This window comes from Hyla sarda, chromosome 6 (genome assembly GCF_029499605.1).
Source record: "Hyla sarda isolate aHylSar1 chromosome 6, aHylSar1.hap1, whole genome shotgun sequence".
In the NCBI taxonomy this organism is placed as follows: domain Eukaryota; kingdom Metazoa; phylum Chordata; class Amphibia; order Anura; family Hylidae; genus Hyla; species Hyla sarda.
Window position 1 is genome coordinate 120,686,624 of NC_079194.1, and position 25,133 is coordinate 120,711,756.

Here is a 25,133-nt window from a genome sequence, read left to right on the forward strand (position 1 = left end):
GGACGATATTTTGTAAAGGGAGAAAGTAACGGGAGAAATGGTGCATGCACTCTTTCTCCCGTTACCTCTCCCGTTACAAAATAACATCTATTATTAATAACGGGCTATGACTGGTTAAAACGGGTAATGTAAAAATCCCATAGACTATAATGGGATTTTGTAATGACCGTATGGGATTTTGTAACTGCCGCTTATCGGACGATTTTCAGACCTTTCATAACGGAACATTATAACCGATCTTTAAAACGGATGAATGTATAGTGTCAAAGAGGCCTAAGTTTAAAAAAACCAAAGGCAAGTATGGTAATCATATTACCGTATATACTCGAGTATAAGCCGAGTTTTTCAGCACGATTTTTCGTGCTGAAAACACCCCCCTCGGCTTATACTCGAGTGAACTCTCCGCCCTCAGTGGTCTTCAACCTACGGACCTCCAGATGTTTCAAAACTACAACTCCCAGCATGCCCGGACAGCCATCGGCTGTCCGGGCATGCTGGGAGTTGTAGTTTTGAAACATCTGGAGGTCCGCAGGTTGAAGACCACTGCCCGGGCCTTCGTCATCATCCAGCCCCCCCCCTCCCCCCTTTAGTTTTGTACTCGCCTCCGCTTGGCGGGACGTTCGGGTGAGCTGGTCCGGGCCATCTGTGCTGCAGGACCGTCCGGTGAGGAGGGATAGTCGTTCCGGGCTGTCCATCTTCACCAGGTGGGCCTCTTCTCTGCACTTCGCGCCCTGCCCCGGAATAATGACGTTGCCTTGACGACGACGTACAGGGACGTTGCGTCCCTGTGCGTCGTCGTCAAGGCAACGTCATTATTCCCGGTGAAGATGGAAAGCCCGGAATGAGTCAATAACTTTTCCTGGGTTTTTGGGGTGAAATTAGGGGCCTCGGCTTATATTCGGGTCGGCTTATACTCGAGTATATACGGTATACAGTAATACAGAGCAAAGAAGTCAAAACAAGTTTTTCACAATAACGCTGCAATTTGTCCATACAAACATTTAGTGCAGCAGAGGAAATTAGCCAAATACAACCCCAGAGATGAGACAAAGAACACTAGATGGGGGTGGGCGATGGAAAAGGTATGAAAGAAGCATTCTTGGTGGGAATAAAACAGTTATGGGCACCAGTGCATAAGAAACACATAGTAAAGTTTAACGGGGTACTCCGGCAGAAAACTTGTGCCAGAAAGTTAAACTGATTTGTAAATTACTTCTATTAAAAATTCTTAATCCTTCCAGTACTTTTTTATACTACAGAGGAAACTCTTTTCTTTTGGGATTTCTTCTGTCAGCAGTGCTCTCTGCTGACACCTCTGTCAATTTTAGGAACTGTCCAGAGCAGCATATGTTTGCTATGGGAATTTTTTCCTGCTCTGGATAGTTCCTGAAATGGACAGAGGTGTCAGCAGAGAGCACTGTGGTCATGACAGAAAAGAAATTCAAAAAGAAAAGAATTTCCTCTGTAGTATACAGCCGCTAATAAGTACTGGAAGGATTAAGATTTTTAAATAAAAGTATTTTACAAATCTCTTTAACTTTCTGGCATCAATTGATTTAAAAAAAAAAAAAAAAAAAAAAAAAGGTTTTCCACCGTAGTACCCCTTTAAAGCAGTATTCCAGGCCAAAACTTTTTTTTTTTTTTTATATATCAACTGGCTCCGGAAAGTTAAACAGATTTGTAAATTACTTCTATTAAAAAATCTTAATCCTTTCAGTACTTATGAGCTTCTGAAGTTGAGTTGTTGTTTTCTGTCTATCTGCTCTCTGATGACTCACGTCCCGGGAGCACAGCTTCCATCTCCCATCATGCACAGCTTCCGGGACGTGACCTCATCATTGAGCAGTTAGACAGAAAACTTAAGAAGCTAATAACTATTGGAAGGATTAAGATTTTTTTAATAGAAGTAATTTACAAATCTGTTTAACTTTCTGGAGCCAGTTGATATATATATATAAAAAAAGGTTTTGCCTGGAATACCCCTTTAACCCCTTAGGGACTCGGCCTATTTTCGCTTTTTCCTCCTTCCCTTCTAAGAATCATAACACTTAAAATTTTGCACCTACAGACCCATATAAGGGCTTGTTTTTTTGCGTCACCAATTGTACTTTACAATGACATCACTTATTTTATAATATAACCTGCAGCGAAACTAGAAAAATATTTGTGGGATGAAATAAAAACAAAACAAAAACGCCATTTTGTAATTTTTGGTGGCTCCCGTTTCTATGCAGTGCAATATTTGGTAAAAATTATACCTTATCTTTATTCTAAAGGTCCATACGGTTACAAGGATACCCAATTTATATAGTTTTTATTTCATTTTAATACTTAAAAAGATTATAACCTACATGCACCAAAATTAGTTAGTTTAAAATTGGCATCTTATGACTCTTATAACTTTATTTTTCCGTGTACATGGCGGTATGAGGGCTAATTTTTTGCGCCATCATCTGTAGTTTTTATGTGTACCATTTTTGTTTTGACGGGACTTTTTGATTGCTTTTTATTAATATTTTTATGGTATATGAAATGACCAAAAATGCACAATTTTGGACTTTGGTATTTTTTTAAGTGTACGCCATCAACCGTGTGGTTTAGCTAACCTAATATTTTAATAGTTTGGACATTTACGCATGCAGCGGTACCACATATGATTATTTTTATTCTTTATTACATTATTTTATTAAAAAAATGGGTAAAGGGGGGTGATTTAAACTTTTAATAGGAAAGGGGTTAATGAACTTTTATTTAAAGTTCATCTTCTGATTGCATACACTGATCAGTGCTATACCATTGCAAAGCACTGATCAGTGTCACCGGCGATCTGCTGCTCTAGCCTACTGCGTAGACATGGAGCAATAGATCGCCGTTGTCCGGTAAGCTGATCAGGACATCGCGATTTTGTCCCGATAGTCCCGATCAGCTCCGCTGAGCTGCCGGGATTCTTTTAATTTCATTTTAGATGCCGCAATCAACTTTTGATCGTGGCGTCTAAAGGGTTAATGTCGGGCATCGGCCTGATCAGCCGTGGGTTTTGGCTGCCCGTAGGAACCGGGACCCACCGGGTTTAACCCATTCTCCGCCAGTGAGAACGGTTTAAACCCATTATACCAGACCTTAAAGGGGTATTCCGGGCAAAAACCTCTTATCCCCTATGGAAAGGATAGGGATAAGATGTCTGATCGCGGGGGGCCCGCCGCTGGGACCCCCCGCGATCTCCCTGCAGCAGCCCGCATTCTATATGTAGCTGCGTCTGCAGTTTCGGAAACCGCCGGGCTTCCGAGACTAGGACGTGATGTCAAGTCGTGATGGAGGGGGGTGTTGCGGCCGTTACGCCCCCTCCCATAGAAATGGAGGGGGCGTGGGGCGACGTCATGTCCCCTTCTCGGAAGCCCGGCGGTTTCCGAAACTGCAAACGCAGCTACGCATAGAATGCGGGCTGCTGCAGGGAGATCGCGGAGGGTCCCAGCGGCGGGCCCCCCACGATCAGACATCTTAGGCCCTATCCTTTCGATAGGGGAATAGATGTTTTTGCCCGGAATACCCCTTTAAGGATCGGGGGTGCAGGGCGTATGCATACGCCCTGCGTCCCCAAGAGGTTAATGTCCCATGAAGAGAATTGTCATTTTAGTTTGACTGGTTGGAGTTTGCACATATGGTGTCCTTTTATAAGAAGAGAAGCAGGAAACCTGATGGGGGAGATTTATCAAAACCTGTGGAGAGGAAAACTTGCCCAGTTGCCCATAGCAACCAATCAGATTGCTTTAGGAGGGCCTGTAAAAAATGAAAGAAGCAATCTGGTTGCTATGGGAAACTGGACAACTTTTCCTCTGCACAAATTTTGATAGACCCCCCCCCCCCCCCCCCGATGTGATCATACTGTGTTAAGGTACTCTTATAATGTATAACAATAGCAACTCCAATAGGAAGATTTTAGGTATATAAAAATTTCTTAAGTGTCATTTAAGGTGCCAACAGCATAAGGAGACCGTATGGTGGCACAATGACACAGCCTGGAGCTGGCGGCAGCATGAGTAGACAATTGGGCTTCACAATCCCTAAGATTAAAAGATGAATTTTAAAATTTAAATTGAAGATTTATGGTAGCTAGTGCTACCATAAAATGTTTGTAGGTAATGTCCCAGGCCCAGCAGAATCAGTAAATTATATAGTGGCTGAATGGCACAGCCTGGAGCTGGCGGCAACATGAATAGAAATTGGGCTTCACAATCCCTAAGATTAAAAGATGAATTTTAAAATTGAAATTGAAAATTTAGAAATTTAAGATTACACTCCCAATTTGTAATGTCCTGGGCCTCTGCGTGTGGTTACAAAGGACCAAATCTAACAAGATGTCACATGGCGGCGCAATGACAGAGCCTGGAGGTGGCATCAGTATAAGGAGACCATATAGGGCTGAATGACCGCCTGGAGTTTGTGGCAGCATGAGGAGACCATATAGTGGCTGAATGGCACAGCATGGATTCGGCGGCAGCATGAGTAGAACATTTAGTGTCTGAATGGCACAGCCTAGTAGTAAATCAAATTTTTCATGAAATTCGTAATGAATTCGGATTCGTCAGCTTCGATTCGCTCATCTCTAGTACAGATTCATCATACACAGTGCAAATAAATACATGTTCAGTGGTACAAAGCCCATGAGGTAAACTGATTCAAAGTAATATTGCACCATGTCCAACACAGTACTTACACACAGTGATCCCTGACACCACAAAGTCATTTTGCTAAAAGCTTTGTCAAGGGGGAACTAATTTGTTAGTCCATAGATATTTTTTATATCCTGTGTACTTGCTATCAGTGACACGCGTCCATGGGTGTCGTTTTTATTAATGTAATCAATTAAAGAGAGAGAGATTTTGTTTGTACATTGCGTATGGTGTGCTTCGCATTGGAGTTGCTGTTGTATTCAACCGCTACAGTATCTGCTAAGGGCAGTGGTCAGTTCTCCAGGTCCTTCCTTATCTCCAATGCTATTACAGTTCATGTGGGAGACAATGAATAGAATACTGTACAACATGCGTAAGAATTTAAACATTGTGGATTTTAATGCTTTCACAGCTCCCTCTATGGTCTCTGCTTTCCTGCCGTCAATTACACAATCTACCAATGCACGTTGCTTAAAAAATCAGTGGTGGGATTCACATTTTTAACATGTTTCCTACTTGGCATGATGGACACACATGTTGTAGTGCATTGTGGAAAATTCATTTGACTAAAATAATCAAATTCACCAATTGCCAAGTAAGGGGAATGTGCTAAATACGTTTTTACTATGTGACATTAAAGCTCAGAGTATGGTCTAAGCAGTGGTAAGGGTATGCTGGAAGTTGTTGTTTCACTAATCATAACTGCATAACTTACCAGTGACTACAGCACTGATGGGACACTGTAAGGCAGAATAAAATAAATATTAAACTACCAGACCTGTGCCCCTGAATTAAACTTTTCCACACACTGCACCTCTGAATGCAACCCTGTCACACACTGTACCCCTGAATACTACCCTGCCAGACACTGCCCCCTGATTATTATACTGCTACACACTTTCCCCACTGAATAGAACACTGACACACACTGGGGACATTTATCAATGTTGGTGTAAGGTAGTATAGATTTTACCCATTTGCTTGGTGTATTGTTTGCACAATTGCTCAAAATTTACCAAAATGGCACACAGGACTTGATGAATTTTGCACAATTATAGAAACCAGTGGGCTGCAGAGATTGGTGTAAGCTTGTGCTCTGGCTTCTGACACTTTTTTGTAAGTGTACTATTAGGTGGTGTAGGTTTGTGCAAAAAAAGTAGGCTTTGCGAAAAAAAAAAACACTTCTAAATTTAATTTGCAAATAATAAATACAGCTCCACTGCAAAATAGTGGTGTACAGTGCACCAAACAGTAGACGTCTTTGAAAGATGTTCTACCAAAAATTGTGCAAAAAAATTTTGCAAAAATAATGCAGTTGCGCAAAATTTTCAGGAACATTTAGAACGTTGACATGGTGTAAAGCCAATGATAAATGTCCCCCTATATCCCCTGAATTAAACCAGGCACTGTTCCCCTATATAGAACACTAAATAGAACACTCTACCCCTGAGGATAACACTGCTACACATTTTACCCTCTGAAAACAATACTGCCATACATCTGGATACAGAGGGGTTATAAGCTCCTCTCCCCTCTAATTATATTCCTTGATATATGCTGTCTCTCCATTGGTGCTGTGGTATGGAGAGTGGAACACTACTGAAGTATTTGGTAAATGCCCTGTCCTTTGACTTTAGGACTCATTTATCAATTTTTTCCTCTTTTCCTTCTCAAAGTCCTCCCTCCTTGTCGCCTGGGGTGGGTAGCTGAATGCCCTTCCTTCACTTACTCTCCTTTTATCACGATTTGACTTGTGATTGTTAGGCCTGTTGTCCTCTTGGCCATTTTTTTTTTACTTGCTGTTTTTTTTTCAATGTGACTTTGTGCGTTGATGACCTTCACTCCTGGCTTTACTCATCCGGATAAGAGCCTGCACACCCTTAGTGTTGTGCAGTGTCATAATTTGCTGGCTGACTTGTTTGTATTCTGATAAATGATAAATTAATGAATAATACAAAGAGAAAAATTATGTGATTAACTTTGGGTTTTCTAAATTTTTTAGGCCAAGAAACTTCAGTGTAAAGAGGAAGAGCTTAAAAAGCTGGATGCTTTTCACAAGGAGCAACTGGCAAGCATCGAGAAGAAGGTAAGTGTTCAGCACTCGGAGTAGAGAAGGAATGTAGAAACCCTAAATATTATTATTATTATTATTATTATTAAAGACTTTCAAAAGTGTACAAAGAACATTGAACTAACTTTTGAGATTTAAGGGGAATCTGTCAGCATGATAGGCTCTTTTTTTATTTTGGGCATCTTGAATTGGCCCTACCACCTTTCGACCTTCTTGGCAAAGTGTTACCCACTTAACTCTCTGATGTAAAAATAATGCAATCATACTCGGGAGTCTCAGAGGTGAAATAAGTGGTCAGACTGGATATGTAGCCGCTCTGTTACATAGTAACATGGAGCTTTTGATGCTCATAAACACATGCAGTCTGCACTAACTTTCGCCCCCATGTTTTCCTTGCATGATAAAAATTGCATTAAATTTGAGCGGCAGCGGTGACACCTACATGCCGTTATGACTTCAGAACTTGACTGATTAATGGTAGTGTTGTGTAAACAAAGAAATGGATCGAATAACTGGAGCTGCTGTTTAGGGATCACAATAGCACAGCTTGGGAGCTTGTTACTCTGCTTATGTTTTATACTACACTTTGTAAGTAATTTGCACCTGTGACTAAATATGGCATCTTTTACATTTCTTTTTTCCAGTATAATATTTTGTAAAATGGAAAAGACCTTTTAGTGCACATTAAAATGCTAAAATATTTCTTAATTCTGTACGATGACTTAAATTTTCAGGCCCAAAGTTTGAGCCTGCACTACTGAGAGAGTCTGATCAAAACATGTACTCCTTTTTATTTCTGTAAGGTGCAAGTGTTTTCATTGGGATGTGGATATGTTATTTGTTTCTAAATAACTGTAGGGGCAGTACTTATATAGTTATATACATAATTGAAGAGGGCAGTATTATAGTATTTTTTTTTGCACATTTACCATTTTTGGAGTACTGCTTCATTATATATATATATATATATATATATATATATATATATATATATATATATATTAGGGATCGACCGATATCGATTTTTTTTGGGCCGATACGATAATCTGTGACCTTTCAGGCCGATAACTTATACCGATATTCCGGTATAAGTTATTGGCTATTATAAAACCGGTATAAGTTATCGGCTATTATAAAACCGGGGATAGGGGAGGCAATGGGGCGGCGGCGGTGGTCTCTGACCGGGCAGGCGGGGCATTATCTGCATATCGACAAGGTAATTGCCGATAGTGTCCAAAATCGTGAATATCGTCCGATAATATCGTCCACACCGATAATCGGTCCATCCCTAAAATATATATATATAATATGTGTGTGTAATATCTTTTCTTACCATTAAAAAGGATCCTAAACTGCAAGGGCAATATTTTGTTTCTCATATTTGGATCAGTAAGACTTTCTTTTAGCTGGCCAACAAACCAAATATTGTACCAAACTTTTTTCCGTTGACTCTCCTGATTTATGTGGGTGGTATTAGTAGTCAAAATAGAACAAGCAGGTATTGCCCTTTAATGCCCCTTTACCCTCTTCAGCAGTGTTCCTTATTTTATAACCATTTTGTGACTTGTAGTGTGCAACCTCCGAACCTGAAGTTTAAGACTGTATGGTTTATCAGCAAACTTTGTTCTTAGTGCAGGAAATCCAAAAGTGAGTTTATTAGGTCTGTAAAGCGTAGAAAAGGCCCATTTGGCAGCAACGGGAAATGAAAAATCCAGACAGCGGTTCTCATAATCCCACAATAAAGCTTAATTCTGTCAAAAAGCGAAGGAAACAACAACCTTTTTTCTTTTTGTGGTTTTTATTCCTATAAATGAAAGCTGTAGACACAGTACACTCATTCTTTTTTATTAGCTACTGCTTTTATATAATTTCACTTTCATTTACTGAATGTACACAGACCTTGACATTTTCTGTTTCTATAGTCACAGCCATAAAGCTTCTCCTAATACTTATTGTAATTCTTTCCCCCCCCCCCTTTTCTCCTTCCATACCCCTCCCCCTACCATCATGCCATGTCCTTGTCCTTTTTTTCAAGCACTTTGCTTGGAAGTGGTAAACATAACCCAGTCTCTTCTAGGTCCCAAGTACTTGCTGTTTTAAGGGAAAATAAAACCACATTTTCTTAGGCATGCTGGTAATTAATGATGGGCTCTGGCGTATTGCTGTCATGCTATACATTTTGGCATGTTAATTTATATTTTCTTCTTTCACTCTTCTCAGTGGGAGGAATGAGGTACAGTTGATTGAAAGGGCATTCAAGGATTAAATCGGTTCATATATATTCTGAAAAATATTCTTCCTTATGGCGTCTAGTTCATTTTACCGGTAATTATTCAGCAATTTGTCATCTTTGGAAAAACTTAAAGAAAGTTTGATGAAAGACATAATAGGCTTTTAGAACCTCTTGGTAGGTAGAATTTAAAGGGGACCTGTCTGGTTATATTTTTTCTCCCAGTATGTGGTCGTACTAGTAATGGTTGATTTGCTCATATATAGAAAAGAGAAATCCAGCATTCAGGAAGTCTTATAAAAGAGATCCCACTAAATTAAGTTTTTTTTGTATTATTTTATGTTCCCAAGAATCTAGTATCCTCTTTCACCTTTAGTATCATTATTACGTAGCTAGGGCCACATTCCCATTATTGGTTTCTTATTGGGCACTTTTCTGAATGCACTAAAACCGTATTTTAAATAGATTGTACATGGTTTGAAAACATGGCTCCATTCTTTCAAATTTAGTGCCCCAACTGTCCAGAGGATCTGTGTGGTATTGCATCTCGGCCTCATTTACTTAAAATACAGCTTTCTGAGATACCAGATACAACCCTACACCAGGTGTGGCGCTGTTTATTGTGGAAAGCAGTTGTGCTTTCTTATCCTGTACAACATTTCCACAAAACTGTTTTTATTAAAGTAAATAACATTAGAACAATCGTAAAGAACAATAGCAATGCAATGTATAATACATTTCGGCTGCCAAACGGGATCAGCGGGATCAACATGAGTGGAAACCATTTAGCGAAGAAGATATATGCAGTATAGGTAACTGTAAAACATTTTAAGGGTTAAGGGATTAATAACCAGCTATAATCTCATCCAAAAAATATGGATGCGGGTGAGTCTGATGGGGTTTTGTGTCTTCTTGAGGACGAGACCACCAAGATGACCTAGGGAGTCATATAGGCTATGCAATGTTTACTGGGAAAAAGTTATGCAAAAAGTAGCTCTTCTTCAGAAGGGCCAGAGCTTGCCTTTATGTTCTACATATTGGAGGTAACTTGCATTAAAAAAAAAAACATATGCAACCGTACAGAAAACCGTGCCCATAGACTTCCTATTGAAAACCATATGCACCATAATGTATACGGTTGTCTGTTTTTCAAACCATACGGTTTTTAACTTTTTTTTTTTTCCGGACAGAAAACCGTATAGGTTTTATTTTTTATTTTTTAACATGAGAGTCAATGGGAACCGTACAGAACTGTATATGCGGTTTCATCAGGTTTTCACCATGCGTTTTTTTACTTTTCTAAGTTTTTTTTCTTGGAATTTCAATCAAACAAGTAAAACTTTATTCATAATGGAGTGAAAAGTTAAAAACTTATAAGTTTTTTTTCTTAAAAAACGGATGCAACCGGACATCGTTTTTCAAACCGTATACAGATAAAAATTTGTACACACATTTTGATACAGTTTAGTCAGGTTTTGAGGAATCCGTTTTTTTTAAATCAAAAACCTGATACAAAACTGCATTGCAAAAACGTGGTGGGAAACCAGCCTTATTAGCATTCTACGAAGCCTTGTTTATTACCTTTTTCTAGATCTTTTATCTACCATGCGTGGAGATCACTTGTGACCAAATCTGCCGATCAACACTTGTATAAGGAAAGGAATGTAAAATGGAAAAGAGACTGACATATTTGTTGTCATCTAAAAATTTCTGTAGGCAATTGTGGTTGACACAAGTTGCTTTAACCCCTTAAAAGGGTACTCCCCTGGAAATTTTTTTTTTTTTTTAAATCAACTGGTACTAGAAAGTTACAGATTTATAAATTACTTCTATTTAAAAATCTTAATCCTTCCAGTACTTAGCTTCTGTATGCTCCACAGGAATGTTACCACAGTCCTCTCTGCTGACACCTCTGTCCATTTTAGAAACTGTGCAGAGTAGGAGCAAATCCCCATAATAAACCTGTCCTGCTCTGGACAGTTCCTGAGATGGTGGTCAGACAGAAAGGAAATTCAAATAGAAAAGAACCTCCTCTGGAGCATACAGCAGTTGATAAGTACTGGAAGGATTAAGATTTTTAAATAGAATTAATTCACAAATCTGTTTAACTTTTTGGCATCGTTTGATTTAAAAAAAAAAATGTTTTCCACCGGAGTACCCCTTTAAGGACACAGCCAATTTTGGCCTTAAATAGTACCGCTCATTAACTTGATAAATGTTATAATTCTCCCAGTTCACTGCCCCCATCATGATAAACCATCCCCTTCCCTTTTATTTTCAATACTTTTTAGTTTTCTAACTTGATATTGCTCTGGATTTTCTGCTCAGCCTCTGGTTAAGGTTCACCGACTGAGGACGGGCATTACCTAGCAGGTGTGACATCATCTGAAGCCATACAGGGGAGAACTTCCTCCCTCACTCTGCTACCAACTGCCAGTGTGCAGTTTAGTATGAGATGAGCTATGATTGGAAAAAGCTGCACCCCCCCCCCCCTCTGTGCTGCATTTCCTGTGTTTGATCTCCTGCCAGGCCAGCAGGAGTCCAAAGTCTGTTTAAAGGATGGGGGAAAATGTGTTCTGGACAAGTAGGGAGACACCTAGTGGCAGCTTGTTTATACACAAATAAAACATGTTTTTTGTGTGACCTATTGTTATTCATAATGACATCAATCAATTTACCATAAAATGTATGACGCAAAAAATATTATTTGTGTGGGAAAATTGAAAAGAAAACAGCAATTTAGCAAATTTTGAAGGTTGCGTTTACACTAAATGGGAAAAATGACATGTTTTTTTTTTATTCTGTGGGTTTAAACATTTAAACAAAATTAGTATGTTTTAAATCACTCTATTTTGACAACCGTATATGGGCTGTATGAGGGCTCAATTTTTGCACCGTGATCTGTACTTTTTTTTTTTTTTGTACCACTTTTGCATATATGTAACTTTTTATTTGCTTTTTATAAAAAGTTTTGGAATGTGATGTCACAAAATGCAGCAATTTTGGACTTTTTGTAATCATTCTCCACAGGGCTGCAGCTGTACTGCAATGGGCTGGGTGGCTGATGTGTGAAAAAGGGAGAGAAATTATCTCAAACTTACAAACAAGGGATCCTGGGACTTGTAGTTGGAGGGAAGGAACTCCAGCAGGAAATAGCCAGTTCACAAAACGAAAGCAGCGTTATGGTGGACTCACAACATTTAGCCGCAAGACCAGCATGGATAATGTTCAACCAGACATAAAGAAATTGCAGTCATTTGCCGATAAATAGGTCAGTTTGAAATTTTGAGACCACTAACGTATGTTCGCAAGTTGATAGCTCGCAGCAGATTTTCCACTGTGAGTTTTGCAGCCATTCACTTAAATGGGTCTTTCGGTATTCCGCAAATCTGCCACTATTGCAGACTTTTTGTGGACCAATTGAAGTAAATTTTTGCAGAACTTGCAGCGGATTTCCCACAGTGAGAAATCTAGTACAATTTGTTAACACGTGAATGTACCCTTTATATACCATCCAAATTGTTGATATTCAGTGAATCTCAAGCCAATGTTCAGTATATGTGGTTATAATTCAGGACTCCTGGGTAAGCCACATAGCTGGGGTTTGTAGCCCCTTAGCCACCAAGTGGGGACCACTGCCCTATACCATCATTATTTGGAGGGTAGAGATCTCCTTTGTTTTACCAGGTTTCTCTTTGGTTCTGTAGTTTTTTTTTCAGTTTTGAGTGAAATATCACATCAATAACCACACAGTTTGTTGAGATATTACAGGCTTTTAACATTTTCTGGTCCAGTAGCACAGCAAAAAGTATAGATGGTTTATTCTGTTTGTTTATTTCTTTAATGTGTAATTAAGCTTTTGGTTCTTTTGTAGTAGCTGGCAGCCGTTCTTTACTGTCACCAGCATGTAAATCGCAAAGAAAGAGATTGACATGGTGTCCTGAAAGTGCAAACCGAAATGGGCTACTGCTCTTTATCCTGTCAAGAGAGGGAATAAAGAGCAGTAGCCCATTTGTGGATATTAAATGCAGAAAAAATAGCCATAAAATCACTCCTGAAACTAATAATTCACCTTGCAGGCAAGCCATTATTAAGGAATTGCAGAAAAAACACTTTCAACAATGGCTGGCTTTACAAAAGTGAGCAGTACCGTAAGATCTCTGCAAAGCTGTGAAAAGCGAATTTGTTTTATTTTTGCATAAATCAGTAGTAAATGTAAATATTAGTAATTTATTTTCCTTGGGGAAATTGGCCTCTTCCTCCAACTCAATCAGTCTGTAGTTCCACTCAATCTACCTGCATGATCTCTATGAACAGATTCCGCTGCACTAATCTAGCTTTGGTTTAAATAGGTCTTCTGTTGACCCATTCACACTACAGAATTCCAGTGTTGAAAATTCACCCACCGGAATAATCAATGGTTGTCAATGGTGATGGCTCAGGTCCACATGGTACTAGTGCTAAAGGCTTTTGGCAGTCCCCACCGATCCAGAATATCTCCAGGCAGAGATTCCTTAGTGTGAACATATCGTTAATGTTCCGAGCCCTGCATAAAGCAGTAAATGAAAGGCATTGAGGGGAAGAGTTGTAACTGCAGTATCTTTCCCTCATTGTATATGCAACACTGTGTACTATAAGAGGGAAGATGAAGCAGCTGTTTTAAAATATATCCAATAAGCTCAGAGCAAACAGCACAGCTACTTTGGGGACACACTTTTTAAAGCAATGATATCTCAATTTACATATAGTTACATAGTTTGTAAGGTTAAAAAAAATACATTGGTCCATCCAGTTCAGCCTATTGCCCTATAGTTGTTGATCCAGGGAAAGGAAGAAAACCATGGGGATAAAGCCAATTTTCCTCATTTAGGGAGAAAATTCCTTCCCAACTGGAAACCTGACAATCAAAATAAATCCCTGGATTAGCATCCTACCTGCAGAATCTAATGACTATGACCTGTAATATTATTATACTCCAGAAATGTGTCCAGGCCCCTTTTGATCTTTTGAGTTCACCATAACCACTGCCTCTGGCAGAGCGTTCCATAGTCTCATTACGTTACAGTAAAGAATCCCCTTTTGTGCTGTTGTGTAGACATTTTTTCTCTAGGTGTAGAGGGTGCCCCCTTGTTATAGATACAGTCCTCATAGGAGAGATCTGTGACATCTAATATATTTTTATATACCGGTAGTTATTAGGTCATCCCTCAGCTGTCTTTTTTTTAATTTGTTTTTTGTTTTTCCCCAAACTAAATAAACTTTTTATAATCATTCTTGGTATTGAAGTCTTCCACTTTTACAATAATGATATTAAGAAATATATATTTTTGCCATTTTATGGTTATATGAACGGGTCTTTTACAAATTTATATTATACATATAGTACAATGACCCCCTGACCTACGATGGCCCTGACATTATATAATTTCAGCATACGATCACTCTCAGAGGCCATCGCATGTTGAAGGCAGCATCAACATACGATGCTTTTGTATATCGGGGCCATTGCATAAATGGCTATCCAGCAGCGCAGACTGCTTCAGCTGCCACCGAATAGCCGTTGACGGTGCCCCGTGTGGTCCGCTGACAATCACTTACCTGTCCTCGGGGCTCTGGCGCGTCCTCTTCATGATCCCCTGCATCGTTGGCGCTCTCCATCGTGGTCATCGCGTCGCTGCGCACGCCGTCCCGTCATCCAATAGGAGCGGCGTGCGTAGCAACATGATGGTGGCGACGGAGAGCGAGGATGCCGGGGAAGCAGAGGCCTTGCCTGAGCGTCGGGGACGCGGCAACCGCGATGGAAGGCGACATCCAGGGTAGCGGTGACGGTCCGGAGTGGCGGGGACACGTAAGTATAACCTCCAATACCAGCCGTTGGCTGTCCGGGCATGCTGGGTGTTGTAGTTTTGCAACATCTGGAGGTCCGCAGGTTGTAGACCACTGTCCTATACTTTACATTGCATTGATCCCTCAACATATGATGGTTTCAACAAACGATGGTCCATTTGGAACGGATTACCATCGTATGTTGAGGGACCACTGTATACTATAAAGAAAACAAAGTAGAAGCCCATGGTTCAAGCATTCTGCTGATGGCCAACACTAAATTGTAAGTGCAATTTCTGCTTATCGTAGTGCGATTTCTGCTTATCGTAGGACCTTCTGAGAAGTGAGCACACATCTTGTTTTTTTTCTCATCGAAAACAAAAAGTTGATTCTGACAATATGTAAAACTGGTCTTCCTGATTGAGGAGAGAACATCATCTTGTAGGCAGTGCCCATAACCTTCAGCATCCTGACTTTTCCTTTTAGAGATGTGTAAACCAACTCCAAGAAAAGACACAACGTCACTAATATGCAAAACAAAATGAGCATAACTGTATTGATTTACTCATCTTCTAACAATAGAAACAAGTAAAAATAGAAAATTTTGAGCAAATAATGGAATTATCCAATTAAGTGGTTGTTTGCACAGTGTTAGAGTATGAATACACTGTAAATGATAAAAGTAAGTATTATGGGGGATGGGGACTTGTCTCCTGCATTTATAACAATTTAAGAAGCACAATTGCTTCTTTAGACAGTTGGTATTGGCTACAATACAGCGCCGTGCTTATCATCACAAGCATACAGTCGGCTTGGCTTCATCCAATGTTTTGCACAGTGCTGCTGTGACTGACAGACGTTTTCCCCTTCATATCTCCTCCTAAAGAATTTTCTCTGTAAGAACTGTAATTACTCTGCAAGTCAGATAATTTAATGTTTTTGACAGAAAGATGAAGAATGGGCCCTAGTTACTGTCAAAGCAAAATCGGTGGCAGAACTTTTGGGGGTCCATAGGGTGTTTTAATGTCCAGTTTACCAGTTCTTTTGGAGAGCCAAAAGCCCTTTGTTCCTATTTGGGGACAGCAGTACTATAAAAAATGTGTTGGTCCGTAAGGTGCTGGTACAGATTTAGCGTCTATTCACACGTACAGTATTCTGCGCAGATTTGACGTGCAGAATTTTCTGCTGCACATTTCAATGTAAACTGAATGACTGAACACAGCTTGAAATCCTGCGCATAAAATCTGCGCAAAATACTGTACATGTGAATAGACCCTCAAAGGGAATTGTCAACTGTATCTGCTGCCAGTAACTGCAGACCGCGTTGGATAGCTGTTTGAGTAAAAAGCAAAATGTACCATTTCTAATGCTGATGGTTGTTACTAATTTATCAAATTGCTAAGCCAAGTGTCAAGGAAGCTGGGATGAGCTGCTCAAGTGCCACTTCTCAGCCCCTCCTCGATTGATGTACAGGGCTCTTTTACATAGGTCAAAGAGAGGTAGGAATGGTGTCTGCAGCTCTTAGCAGTAAATACCGATGACAGATTCCCTTTAACATAAGGGTCATGAAGCTTTAAAGGGGTACTCCACCCCTAGACATCTTATCCCCTATCCAAAGGATAGGGGATAAGATGTCTGATCGCGGGGGTCCCCCGCGATCAGACATCTTATCCCCTATCCTTTGAATAGGGCGTAAGATGTCTATGGGTGGAGTACCCCTTTAAGACACAACCCTATATTGTGTTATTGCTTGACCTTGTGAAATCTTTGGAATTATTGATAGTTTTCTCAGCATGTCTCAAAAGAAAGTTCACACCTAATTTGCTTGTGATCCATTTTGGGATTTCTCATGTTTAAGCCTTCCTTAGTGCTACGTAACTGTAGGTAGAATTTGCATTCAAGTATTTGCATTCTCTCTGCAGCACTTACAGCTCGTGGAAGTCTAACAGACCCTGACAAGGATTTGCAAACTGTTGCAGTAGAGTTTTGTAAAGTATACAGTGAAACTTTTTTGAAAGAATTGAACCAGATTCACTCATCTTGTAACTCTCTTCTTAATCCAACATCAAATTGTTTAATATAAATAATTTTTAAAAAAAGTTTTTGCATTGCTTTAAGGGACAAGTCACATGGATTAATAACATTCAGAACTTTTCTTATTTCCCTGAAGGACTCTATAGATGGTGGATTGCAGCATATACATTTATAGAGGAAATGACCCGAGCCGTTTCCTTACAGGAAATGATACAGAACAGTCTGACTCGTAATTGAAAACTCTCTATGGATGTCAAATTTCAATAAATTAAAGAATGCCTTCATTTCCTCTTGATTCCTTTGGAGGCCGCAGCCATTACTAGATTCTTATAACAAGTGATGACTCTGGAGCAGAGGACTGAGCCGGGTTCTTGTATTAGTGCATCATTTGTGTGGAATAGAGACCGATTGTAGACCTCGCAGGTTTCCTTCAGGGATACGAGTGGTAATCATCTTGGCGGCCTGTCCTTGGGATGAAATGATATGATAATTTCTTTTCCTGTCTCTGGAGGAGGGTAAAATTAGGATTCACGTTTGTTCCCCTCCTGTTGAGATATCATTATCCTGCTAGAAGAGGTTCACACAGAGACTTGCCTTTTGGTCATCGAAAATGCTTAATTGAAAATACATGTGGTGCTCCCTAGACCCTCTGCTGAATACGACTGTTAATAGATCCCTGGTGCGTACGCCCTTCACGTCTGTTTAAAGTAGAAAGAAGGCTTAATATGGTCTACATCGATCAGCCATAACATCAAAACAACCTTCCTTATATTTTATAGGTCCCCCTCATGCTACCAAAAGAACCCTAAAATTAGAAGTATAGACTCCATATGTTCTGAGGTGCAGCCTCCGTGGATCAGACTTGTTTCTCCAGCAAATCCCACAGATTTTTGATAATATTGAGATTTGGGGAATCTGCAGACCTGAAGTCAGAACATGAAATTATTTATGTTCCTCAAGCCATTCCTGAACCATTTTTGCAGTCATTTTTTTTTTTTTTTGGTTTTGCTTATTACATATTTATCATACTATCACAGAGGGTTGATGAATTTGGCTCACATAAGCAAAAAACAATAAATCACTTTAGAATACCATTTTTATAGCACACAAAAGCAAAAACCAATAAATGACTTCAGAACCCCACTTTGTAACACCACCTCTACTGTTCTGTGACTTTTCTGCTCTTAAGTCGTAGCTGGGGAAAAAAATGTGCGCTATATTATTTATTAGGGATCGACCGATATCGATTTTTTAGGGCCGATACCGATTATCTGTCACCTTTCAGGCCGATAGCCGATAACTTATACCGATATTCCGGTATAAGTTATCAGCTATTTCAACCCCCGGCGGGGCAGAAGCCGTTGCAGATCAATGATTTAAAGCGGGCGCTTTAAATCAATGATCTGCAGCGGTTTTTGCTGGGCCAGAGACCGCCGCCCGCTTCTCTCCCCCTCCCTGTCCTGGGGTCCTGAGTGTAACCACCACAGTTGCCCCATCGCCTCCCCCCCATCCTCTGCCCACATACCACCACCGCCCCATCGCCTCTCATCATCCCCGGTGTTATAATTACCTGGTCCCGGAGTCACTGTGTGCACTGACGGTCGGTGACTTCGCGGTGGGGACGTCACTCGTCATTGCACAGCAACAGCGCAGGAGCCAAAAGTATTGTGGACCCCAGGAACAGGTAATTATAACATCGGGGATGGGGGGAGGCGATGGGGCGGCAGCGGTATGTGGCCAGAGGATGGGGGGAGGCAATGGGGCAGCGGCGGCGGTATGTGGGCAGAGGATGGGGGGAGGCAATGGGCAGCAGCGGCGGCGTTCGTCTCTGGCCGGGGGTGGGGCATTATCGGCATATCGGCAAAGTAATTGCCGATACCGATAATGTCCAAAATCGTGATTATCGCCCAAACCGATAATCGGTCGATCCCTAATAAATAAATAAATAAATATATATATATGCCTTTTTTGTGTGTTTATTTGATTTTTTTTTCCCCAGTAAATGTACAAACCCATTTGTTTTGTTATCATTTCAGATCTGTGTATGCAGATTTAGGCAGACTTCTTTGGATTCGGTGGACTACGATGACCAGCTTTTTTTGTTTTTTTTTGTTTAATGTTAATGAAATGGTTAACGAGGGTTTGTGGGGCTTAGCTTTAGCTAGAAAAACAGCTAGTAACATAGTTCATAAGGTTGAAAAAAGACGAGTTCATCAAGTTCAACCTATAACCCTAATGAGTCCCTACTGAGTTGATCCAGAGGAAGGCAAAAAACCCTCATACTAGAGGTAAAAATTCCTTCCCGACTCCAAATATGGCAGCCAGAATAAATCCCTGGATCAATGTTCTGTCCCTATAAATCTAGTATACATAACCAGCGATGATGTTATTCTCCAAAAATGCATCCAGCCCCTTTTTGAACTATTTTACAGAGTTCACCATGTCCACCTCCTCTGGCAGAGAGTTCCATAGTCTCACTGCTCTTACAGTAAAGAACCCCTGTCTGTGCTGATGTAGAAACTTTCTTTCCTCAAGACGTAGAGGATGCCTCCTTGTTATAGACAGGGCCGGCCATAGGGGTGTGCGAGCTGTGCGGCTGCACAGGGCGCCATAGCAACAGGGGCGCCGGGAGGCCGACACAGCTCGCACCAAGTATATATAATTTGTATTGCCTGACGCCCGGGATTTAGCCCTGCTTCGTGCAAGCTGCGCTAAATGCCGGTGTAATGAAGAAAACTGTGCCCTGTAGCAGAATGTGACCCTCCGCACAGGGACACCGTTTTCTGCTTTGCAGGCCGCTCCCTCTCATTACATTCCCACTACCCTCCCTCAACTGTGTCCCTATGCGGAGGGTCACATTCCGCTTCAGGGCACAGTTTTCTTCATTACACCGGAAGGCTTCACTTACCCCGACCTCCTCCGCGTCTCCGGTTGGCTGGCGGCCCGAGTCTGAAGAGGGACGTCGCACATGTGATGTACCTCTGCAGACCCGCACAGGACGTCAGTGACATCACTCGTCAGGCCGCTGCCAGAGAGAAGAGAAGCGCAGCGCAGGTCAGGTAAGGTTGTATATGTGTATGTGTGGGTGTCTGTGTGTGTGCGCATGTGTGGTTGTCTGTGTGTGTGTGTGTGTGTGTGTGCCTGTGTGTGTGTGCCTGTGTGTGTGTGTGTGTGTGTGTGTGAGTCGGTGGGAGGAGGGGGGAATGACAATGCTACCGAATTTGGGGAACCTGCTACTACCTAATGTGGGAAAACTGCTTCTTCCTAATGTGGGGCTATACTGCATCTAATGTGGGGAACCTGCTTCTTCCTAATGTGGGGCTATACTGCACCTTATGTGGGGAGCTATACTGCCAACCTAATGTGGAGGAGCTATACTGCACCTAATGTGGGGAGCTATACTGCACCTAATGTTGGGAACTATACTGCACCTAATGTGGGGAGCTATACTGCACCTAATGTGGGGAGCTATACTGCACCTAATGTGGGGAGCTATACTGCACCTAATGTGGGGAGCTATACTGCACCTAATGTGGGGAGCTATACTGCACCTAATGTGGGGAGCTATACTGCACCTAATGTGGGGAACTATACTGCACCTAATGTGGGGAACTATACTGCACCTAATGTGGGGAGCTATACTGCACCTGATGTGGGGAGCTATACTGCCAACCTAATGTGGGGGAGCTATACTGCACCTAACGTGGGGAGCTATACTGCACCTAACGTGGGGAGCTATACTGCACCTAACGTGGGGAGCTATACTGCACCTAATGTGGGGAGCTATACTGCACCTAATGTGGGGAGCTATACTGCACCTAATGTGGGGAGCTATACTGCACCTAATGTGGGGAGCTATACTGCACCTAATGTGGGGAGCTATACTGCACCTAATGTGGGGAGCTATACTGCACCTAATGTGGGGAGCTATACTGCACCTAATGTGGGGAGCTATACTGCACCTAATGTGGGGAGCTATAGTGCACCTAATGTGGGGAGCTATAGTGCACCTAATGTGGGGAGCTATAGTGCACCTAATGTGGGGGAACTATACTGCATCTGATTAAGGGGGACATGGGACTGATTAAGGGGGAAGGGAATAATTAAATATAAAAGAAAAAATATTTGTTACAAAGATTTTTTCCCCTCTTTGTATATGTTTATGGGGTAATGGGAGGGGGGGGGGGGGCGGCACAAGGTTAGCTTGCACAGGGCGCCTGAACACCTAAGGCTGGTCCTAGTTATAGATACAGTCCTGGGTATAAATAGATCATGGGAGAGATCTCTGTACTGCCCACTGATATATTTATACATAGTTATTAGGTCTCCCTAAGACTTTTTTTTTTTTCCCCCCTAAACTAAATAACCCTAATTCTGATAATCTTTCTGGGTACTGTAGTCCTCCCATTCCCCGTATTACTCTGGTTGCCCATCTTTGAACCCTCTCCACCGCTCCACTATATCTTTCTTGTGCACTGGTGCCCAGTACTGTACACAGTATTTCCTTTTCGTGGGCATCTATGCCCCTATTGATGCACCCCATGATTTTATTTGCCTTAGCAGCAGCTGCCTGGCACTGGTCACTACAGCTAAATTTACTATTAACTAAGACCCCAAGTCCTTTTCCATTTCAGTTGTCCCAAGTGTTCTCCCATTTAATACATAATCCCAGCCCGGATTTTTATTCCCAATGTGCATTACCTTACATTTATCAGTGTTGAACCTCATCTGCCACTTCCCAGCCCCAACGAAAATGATCATGATAAAAATTGTCCTCTTCTGACCCCTATAACATTTTTATTTTTACGTATACGGCGATGTGTATTACATGTGTCGGGATCTGTAGTTTTTATCGGTACAATTTTTGTTTTGATGGGACTTTTTGATCACTTTTTTTAAATTTTTTTTTTTAGGTATACAGAGTGGTCAAAATACGCAATTCTGGACTTTGGTATTTTTTTTTTAACGTATACGCCATTGACCGTGCAGTTGAAGTAACGTTACATTTTTATGGTTCGGACATTTACGCACATGGCGATACCACATATGTTTATTTTTGTTTACATTTTTTTATTTATTTTTTAACCCCTAAGGGACTCAGCCCATTTTCACCTTAAAGGGGTACCCCCGTGGAAAACTTTTTTTTTTTTTTAATCAACTGGTGCCAGAAAGTTAAACAAATGTAAATTATTTCTTTTAAAAAAAATCTTAATCCTTCTAGTACTTTTTAGGGGCTGTATACTACAGAGGAAATGTTTTTCTTTTTGGATTTCTCTTATGTCACGACCACAGTGCTCTCTGCTTACCTCTGCTATCCATTTTAGGAACTGTCCAGAGCTGCATATGTTTGCTATGGGGATTTTCTCCTGCTATGGACAGCAGAGGTCAGCAGAGAGCACCGTGGTCGTGACTTTTTTGAAATTCTGATCACTCTCACTTTATGCATTAATACCTCTAAGGTGCTTTTACCTTTTAAGAAAGCAGGAGCCCAGCACAGGATCTTGTGCAAATAAAAGCTGATTCTTTATTCAAGCCACGAGACAGCAGGATACAAAGCAATGCGTTTCAGCTGGTGTGACCAGCCTTACTGGTAACACCGGCTGAAACGCGTTACTTTGTATCCTGCTGTCTCGTGGCTTGAATAAAGAAGCAGCTTTTATTTGCACAAGATCCTGCGCTGGACCCCTGCTTTCTTACATTGTCTTGGTGTTGGTTCACACAGTGCCGTGCGTCAGGTTTCTGGCTGGAGAGGTGAGCTGAGGAATAACTGATTTGCTTTTACCTTTTATTCTGATTCCGAGATTGATTGTTTGTTTTTTCGTGATATATTCTACTTTAACATACTGGTTAATTTTTGTTGTTACTTGCATCCTTTGTTGGTGAAAAGTCCCAAAATTTTATGAAAATTTAGAAAATTTAGCATTTTTCTAATTTAGAAACTTTCTGCTTGTAAGGAAAATGGTTATTGCAAATAAATGATATATTGATTAACAAATACAATATGTCTACTTTATGTTGGCATCATAAAGTTGACATGTTTTTACTTTTTGAAGACATTAGGGGGCTTCAAAGTATAGCAGCAATTTTCAAAATTTTCACGAAAAAATTCAAAATCTGAATTTTTCAGGGACCAGTTAAAGGGGTACTCTGGTGGAAAACTTTTTTTTTTTTTTTTTTTTAAATGAACTGGTGCCAGAAAGTTAAACAGATTTGTAAATTACTTCTATTAAAAAATCTTAATCCTTTCAGTACTTTTTAGCAGCTATTTGCTACAGAAGAAAATTTTTTTATTCTTTTTTGTGTTGTCCACTGTGCTCTCTGCTGACACCTGATGCCCATATCAGGAACTGTCCAGAACAGGAGAAAATCCCCATAACAAACCTATGCTGCTGTGGACAGTTTCTGACACGGACAGAGGTGTCAGCAGAGAGCACTATGGACAACAGAAAAAAGAAATTCAAAAAGTAAAGAATTTCCTTTGTAGCAAACAGCTGATAAAAAGTACCAAAAGGATTAAAAAATTTTAATAGAAGTAATTTACAAATCTTTTTAACTTTCCGGCACCAGTTAATAAAAAAATAAAAAAAAATACGTTTTCCACCGGAGTACCCTTTTAAGTTTAAAGTGGATTTGAGGGGCTTTTCTGTGAGAAATACCCCAGAAATGACCCCATTATATAAACTGCACCCCTCAAAGCATTCAAAATGACATTCAGAAAGTTTGTTAACCCTCTAGGTGTTTCACAGGAATAGCATCAAAGTGGAGGAGAAAATTCAAAATCTTAATTTTTTTTATACTCTCATGTTCTTGTAGAGCCATTTTTTGAATTTTTACACGGGGTAAAAGGAGAGAAATCCCCCCCCCCTAAATTTGCAACCCAATTTCTCTCGAGTAAGGAAATACCTCATATGTAGATGTAAAGTGCTCTGTGGTTGCACTAGAGGGCTCAGAAGGAAAGGAGCGACAATGGGATTTTGGAGAGTGAATTTTGCTGAAATAGTTTTGGGGAGGCATGTCGCATTTAGGAAGCACCTTAGGTGCCATAACAGCTAAAAAAAACAAACAACCCACATGGCATACTACTTAGGCAACTACACCCCTCAAGGAACGAAACAAGGGGTACAGTGAGCCTTAACACCCCACAGGTTTTTGACGACATTTCAGATGTGTAAATGAAGAAAATATTTTTTTTCACAAAAATGCATTTTCCCCCCCAAAATTTTACATTTTTTACAAGGGGTAATAGGAGAAAATTCCCCCCAAAATCTGTAACCCCATTTCTTCTGAGTATGGAAATACCGTATATACTCGAGTATAAGCCGACCCGAGTATAAGCCGAGACCCCTAATTTCAACCCAAAATCCCAGGAAAAGTTATTGACTCGAGTATAAGCCTAGGGTGGGAAATACCTCATCCCCCCCTGTCATCATCCAGACCCGTCATTAACATCCTCATCATCATCCCCTTGTCATCATCCCACACATCCCCCCCTTCATCATCCCCTTATCATCCCACACATCCCCCCTTCATCATCCCCTTATCATCCCACACATCCCCCCTTCATCATCCCCTTGTCATCATCCCACACATCCCCCCTTCATCATCCCCTTATCATCCCACACATCCCCCCTTCATCATCCCCTTGTCATCATCCCACACATCCCCCCCTTCATCATCCCCTTATCATCCCGCACATCCCCCCTTCATCATCCCCTTATCATCCCACACATCCCCCCTTCATCATCCCCTTGTCATCATCCCACACATCCCCCCTTGATCATCCCCTTATCATCCCGCACATCCCCCCTTCATCATCCCCTTATCATCCCACACATCCCCCCTTCATCATCCCCTTATCATCCCACACCCCCCCCTTCATCATCCCCACCCCCCTTCATCATCCCCACACCCCCCCTTCATCATCCTCTTCTCATCATTCGCCCTCAGTGGTCTTCAACCTGCGGACCTCCAGAGGTTTCAAAACTACAACTCCCAGCAAGCCCGGGCAGCCATCGGCTGTCCGGGCTTGCTGGGAGTTGTAGTTTTGAAACCTCCGGAGGTCCCCAGGTTGAAGACCACTGCGGCCTTCAACATCATCCAGCCCCCTCTCGCCCCCTTTAGTTCTGAGTACTCACCTCCGCTCGGCGCTGGTCCGGTCCTGCAGGGCTGTCCGGAGAGGAGGTGGTCCGGTGGGGAGGTGGTCCGGGCTGCTATCTTCACCGGGGGCGCCTCTTCTCCGCGCTTCCGGCCCGGAATAGAGGCGTTGCCTTGACAATGACGCAGGAGTACGTTGGCAATGAAC

The 25,133-nt window shown here is 41.3% G+C and overlaps 1 protein-coding gene across 5 annotated transcripts in view; it reads left to right on the plus strand.

The window, feature by feature from the left end:
• The window catches only part of CHCHD6 (coiled-coil-helix-coiled-coil-helix domain containing 6), a 343,619-nt gene that overhangs the window by 99,965 nt on the left and 218,521 nt on the right, over positions 1-25,133 (plus strand). For all 5 annotated transcript variants that reach the window (XR_008844998.1, XM_056524875.1, XM_056524873.1 and 2 more), the window contains one exon: positions 6,673-6,756. Coding sequence is in view for 4 of the 5 variants with exons in the window: in XM_056524875.1 (XP_056380850.1) it covers positions 6,673-6,756 (84 nt within the window). In the remaining variant the exon portion in view is untranslated. The remainder of the gene's footprint in view (positions 1-6,672; positions 6,757-25,133) is intronic.